This window comes from Melopsittacus undulatus, chromosome 1 (assembly GCF_012275295.1).
Source record: "Melopsittacus undulatus isolate bMelUnd1 chromosome 1, bMelUnd1.mat.Z, whole genome shotgun sequence".
NCBI lineage: Eukaryota > Metazoa > Chordata > Aves > Psittaciformes > Psittaculidae > Melopsittacus > Melopsittacus undulatus.
The window spans coordinates 77,575,259-77,581,258 of record NC_047527.1 but is presented as its reverse complement, the minus strand read 5'-3'; the positions used below and the strand labels follow the sequence as shown (position 1 = coordinate 77,581,258).

Genomic DNA, 6,000 nt, shown 5'->3' with positions numbered 1-6,000 from the left:
TTCACTGTGTTAGATGTGTGGTGTAGAGAAGGTAAAGAACTCATGTGAAATTACCAATCACTATCTATGTAATGACACTGCAGCGGTGATATTTTTTACTGCCAGACCAGGTCACTGATTTGGAAGTAAGCCAAAGGAAAACTGGCCTGAATCATCCAGTTTTTAATAATGTGAATGTTTTCATAGCTTGGAAAAGCAATGGTAATTCTTAAGGTATTTAATCAAACCAATATGAAAACACTTTTTACAACACTTTACAGGAAGGGTTGAAAAGAAATTGTAGTTAAAATGAGAATCTTTGAGAGACTGGATAGTACAGATGTGAATGTATTCTAAGGTCAGAAACCTGAAAATTGGTGGGTTAAGTGATGAATAAGTGGCTTTCTTTTCTTTCCCTATTAGAAAATGGACGGCTGTGGAACTCTATTGTGAAGACCTCAGAAGAAATATCAATTTTTCCAGTAAGCTTTTCATAATGTAGATATAATCTGAGCTTTCCCAAATGAGCAGCTAAACCATGAGCAAGCAGAAAAACCCATGTTGGACTGTATTTCTGAACCAGGCTTCACCTTGTTTCTCGGGAACTTGTTAAAGGATTACAACTCAAAAAGCAAGAGAAAGAAAACCTTGAACAGGAAGCTTATCCTACAATGAGAATTACAAGTACATCTTGTATCTGCCCAGTCCTAGTTTGTCTCTGTTTTGTGCAGAGGTGTTATGGAGCTGCTCACCATGGCTCCATCAAGGTGACTAGAAACCAAACCAAACACATAGAAGGCGAAACAGAAGTACATCATCGTCCCAAGCGTGGATGGGTGTGGAATCAGTTCTTTGTTTTAGAAGAACATATGGGACCAGATCCTCAGTATGTAGGAAAGGTAAGGTTTATGTCTTCTTTTGGGGTTTGGTTTTGGTATCCCTTGAAATGTGGAATTTATGTCTCTGTAGATGGTGCCTCCTTTTTTAAAGTAGGACACCTCTGAAATTGCCATATATATGCATAATGAATTTACCAATTGTATGTGTATACTTTCTGTATTTATTATAAAGGAAAAAGTTAAAGTAAACATGATGAAGGTATTAAAATAGAATAACATAATGTTTCTTCTGAGCTCAGCTAAACATTGAGTGCAGCTGACCCTCTTACATCAGGTTATAGAACCCCAAATGCATGGAGCTTAAATATGTCACTGCTAAAGACTTTTGCAGGTATTTCAGAATAAGATTCAGTTTTATTTCAGGGAATACTATAAGTACAGTCTAAGCTTCATAGGGTATTCATTCCACTCTGAATGCAGGGTGAAAAAGGAATCCTCCAAGGGGAAATTCCCTGACATTATTCGTAAAAGGAGGCAGGAGGTGTGTTGTTACAGTTCCTCAGAAACCTATGAGAACAGGAAGCCCTGCATTTATGTTTTGACATATATTAGGGAGCTTCAGGCATAAAACTCATTCTGATGCAGTTGTAGGCTGGCCAACTGAAGTCTGGTTTATCATGTATAATGTTATCTGTCTAGCATGGTTTTAAATTTGCTTTAAGATAACACAAAACTGTATATATAACTTTATCGCAAGAAGTATGCCAGATGGAGCTTTTCTCGCCCTGAATACTGTCTTTCAGCATTATGATAGAATTTTTTTTTATTACATAATCTAGATTAGTCTTAATCTCCTTAATGAAAATAGAGAAAGGTGTTGAATATGCTGGGTGAAGAAAGATTGTTAATAGAGATGAGGGCATGGAAAAGGAATTATTTAATCTTAGTTTGCCTTCAAGTTGGGAATCCTGAAAATTATATCTCAGAGTATGAAAAAATATCCAAGGAAACCAGTAGCTTCTGAAATCACAGATGTCTGGTAGCAAGGGCTTTCAAATTTAAACAGATTCATCTGAACTAAAAATAGCAAATGAAGCATCTGTATTTAAGGTACAGTTAACATGAAGACCAAAAAAAAATATTCAGTATGACAGGCTTAGTAGAATACCAAGTATTTTAGCATACTAAAAATTGCTGAGATTTCTGCAGAAAATATAAACTGAAGAACAACCTTTCTAAGTGGAGCTAATGGACTGCATTGAAAGAGGAGCTTTTAAGACGGTTAAGGGAATAAAGAGATATGCTTGCAGACCCAACTTAGACTGATTAGCATTTTCATGAATGATTTTGGAAATATTTTATAAACATCGTTCTGATGCAGAGCTATGCAGGAGAAGCAAAACATTGTCTGGAAAGAGCTAGATAGCATGAATAAAATTTAGATATGGAGATATGCAGTAAACTTCAAGACCACAATGTGATAAGGCTCTTACAGACAGTATCATGAATTTCGGGCATACACTACAGTTTGTCAGATGCAAGAGACAGAGGAAGAGAAAGATCTGCTCTGCAGATCAATTATTGTCTCTACTGTCATGCCTTGAAGAAGGTAAGCTGGACACTAAGCTGCAAAAACTGAGATAAGCAAAACAGAGATAAAGTGGTAGTGAAGGCATTGTGGAAAATAATGTTAACTTGTTTATTGCTTTGATTAATTTGCCCAAGAAAATTAATTTCTATATGAAGCTATACAGAAAAAAAAAAAGAATATTATATTTGGGTTGCTTTTAGAGAATAAAATCTAACCCTATAGCCACAGGGTTAGAGGGATTATGGAGAAGGCTGAGGTATTCAATGACATTTTCGCCTCGGTCTTTACTCCAAGAGCTCAAATCACACTGTCCCACTGCTCCAAGTCACAGGAGGCAAGGCCAGGAACTGAGAGAATGAAGAACCACCTGCTTTAGGAGAAGATGAGGTTTGAGATCATCTAAGGAACCTGAAGGTGCACAAGTCCATGGGACCTGACAAGATGCATCTGTGGGTCCTATGGGAACTGACGGATGAAGTGGCTAAGGCATTATCTATCAAATATGAGAAATTGTGTCAGTCTGATAAAGTTCCCACTTAGTGGAAAGGGGAAAATATAACTTTCATTTTTAAAAAGGGGAAAAAAGAAAGATACAGGAAACTACAGACCAGTCAGTCTCACAGTGGTGCCCAGCGAGATCATGAAGCAGATCCTCCTGGAAACAATTCTAAGGCACATGGACAATAAAGCAGTGATTTGTGGCACTCCTTTACATGGCTTCACTAAGGGCAAATCATTCCTGACCAACTTGGTGCCCTTCTATGATGGGGCCACGGTGTTGATGCATAAGGGAAGAGCAAGTGGCATAATCTACCTGGACTTGTTCAAGGCATTTGATGCTGTCCCAAAGAACATGTCTGTCTCTAAATTGGTGAGGCATGGGTCTAATGGATGAATGACTTGGTGGAAAAGGATTTGGTTGGATGGTCTTGCTCAGAAAATTGTGGACAATGTTCTATATCCAAGTGGAGAGCGGTGATGAGTGGTGTTCCTGAAGAGCTGGCATTAGGACCAGCGTTGTTTAATATCCGTGTTGGTGACATAGTGGGATTGAGTGCACCCTCAGAAAGCTTGCCAATGACACCAAGCTGTGTGGTGCAATAAACACACAGAAGGGAAGGGATACCATCCAGAGGGACCTGGACAGGCTCTAGAGGTGGGCCAGTGCAAAACTCATGAAGTTTAACAAAGCCGTGCGAGGTCCTGCACCTGGGTCAGGGCAATCCCAAACACAGGAACAGACTGAGTGGAAACTGGATTCAGGGCAGCCCTGAGGAGAAGGACTTGGGCATATTGGTTGATGAGAAGCTCAACATGAGCTGGCAGTGTGTGCTCGCAGCCCAGAAAGCCAACTTTATTCTAGGCTGCATCAGAAGGAGCATGACCAGCAGGTCAAGAAAGGTGATTCTTCCCCTCTACACCACCTGGAGTACTGTGTTCAGCTCTGGGATCCCCAACACAGGAAAGATGTGGACCTGCTCAAGGGTGCTCAGAGGAAGGCCATGAAGATGATCAGAGGGCAGGAGCATCTCTCCTATGAAGACAGGCTGAGAGAGTTGGGGTGTTTAGCTCAAGAAGAGAAGGCTTTGGGGAGACCTCACAACAGCTTTCCTGTACCTTAAGGGGGCCTACAAGAAAGCTGGAGAGAGAGATTTACAAGGACAGGTACAGACAGGAAAAGAGAAAATATTTTTAAACTAAAAGAGGGTAGATTTAGATTAGATATTAGGAAGAAATTACTTATTATGAGGGTGGTAGGACACAGGAGGAGGTTGCCTAGAGGAGTTACAGTTGCTGCAACCCTGAAAGTATTTCAGTCCAGGTGGGGCAGGGCTTTGAGCAGCCTGGTCTAGTGAGAGGTGTTGCTGCTTGTGGCAGAGGTGTTGGAGGTAGATGAGCTTTAAAGTCCCTTCTAACCGAAACCATTCTGTGATTCTATTATTCTATGAAAATATGTTTGTTTAATTACTCTCACAAATAGTGGTGGAGAGCATGTGTTATTCTATTAATACACTTCAGAAGAAACCACAAGGGCAAGAGAAGAGCTTTGAAGTTGATTCAGGTTTTACCTAGGAAAAAAGAGACATTTTGATGGTCATGAGTTAATTTCAAATGGAAATAAAAAAAAATAAAATTCTTCAAGAGTCTAATAGGAACAGTGGAAACAAAAACCTGAAGGGTTTTAAAAGTAAAGCGTGCTTGTCTTTATGAAAGCATTTAGAAATATGATATCATGAAAGTACAGGTGCCTGGATTCAGTTATCTAGAGGATGGTCCCTTTTAATATATTTTCTGTCAGCCTTTGACCGCTCTATTAATGCTACCTTTATTAATGCTATGTTTACATTAATGTTACATTTACCACTCTATTAATGCTACATTTACATCATACATAAATGAATGTAAACATCCCTTTAAAGGGATCAGTGAATAGTATTTAATTTAATCCTTCGTGGTCAGATTGTGACTACATGCCTTATTTGAGGACATTTTTTTCTCTGTACATACCGATTTTTCTCCCCTTTTCCTCAAAGAATTCCCTGAGGTGTCATAATATTCTACTCTGAGTACTTCACATTATTATTATTGTTAAGTTCATCTTTGAAGAAGCTTTGTGGGACTTACAGGCATCTGTACTCTATTTTCCATTTGTTGACATGGTTCTGATGAATTTACTGCAAAGGTCAATCATATTAGTTCAGGCATATATTTTTAATTCAGAAAAAAAGAAAGCCTGGCTAAGACTGACATCATATTAGTAATCAGCAAGATTTTGTTATTGGGCATTGTGCATGAGTTCCTTTTAATTTTGAAAAATTGATGTTTTACTGATGTCACATTTAATTGTGCACACCTCATCAAGGTCTCATTCTGCACGCCTTTAATTTCACAAGAACCTTTCATGCAAAGCTCCTCGGTTTATGAAGGAAGGCTATGTGAGCAGTGCCCTTTAATCCCAAGCTTCTGTTTGGGGGCAGCAAGTTATCAATTCTGTCAGTTATTTATTCTGTAGACTACTCTGCTTCACCGGTGAAAGTTTTGCCATTTGAGATCTGTCCTTTCACATTTTTCACACCCAATTTGAGAGTAACATCAGAGAAAGCAGAGTAAGCAGAGTAACATCAGAGAAAGCAGAGTCATTATATACAATGCTGTTATAATGATTAGAGTCATTGTCATGGAAATGCACTCTGCAGACAGGAATAGGCAATGAAAATGGTAAGGTTTCTCATTCTTATCCTGAAGTGACTGTCAAGAGGATGGATAATTTACTGCCGTCATCTGATATACTGCAAGTGTTAGAACAACAAGTCATCATTATATTAAAATATTGATCATATCCCCATTCCCCAGCCATTATTCCTTTTCTCAAAAAAAAAAAAAGAAAAAGTAATTTAGTCATTTGGAGACTGTAAATGTGTATAAAATTAACCCATATTAGCCATACTCAGAAGGTTTTTATAGGAACATGGGAACATGGCAAAACACGGGTCCTAGAAAAATTAGTTTATTGTACAAATGAGAAATGATCCTTTTGTATCTGTTAAGTATTCTCTGTAGTTCTGAGATTATTGAACTGTTTTCTTGATG

General features: G+C 38.5%; 1 protein-coding gene across 4 annotated transcripts in view; it reads left to right on the top strand.

Moving 5' to 3' along the window:
* The first annotated feature begins 566 nt into the window (after positions 1–566).
* The window catches only part of CDH18 (cadherin 18), a 172,401-nt gene continuing 166,967 nt past the window's right edge, over positions 567–6,000 (top strand). For 3 of the 4 annotated variants that reach the window (XM_005153354.2, XM_031052837.2, XM_031052838.2), the window contains exon 1: positions 567–878. In XM_005153354.2, coding sequence (XP_005153411.1) covers positions 651–878 — 228 coding nt within the window. In that variant the 5' untranslated portion in view covers positions 567–650. The remainder of the gene's footprint in view (positions 879–6,000) is intronic. The other variant, XM_031052839.2, reaches the window with a different exon arrangement.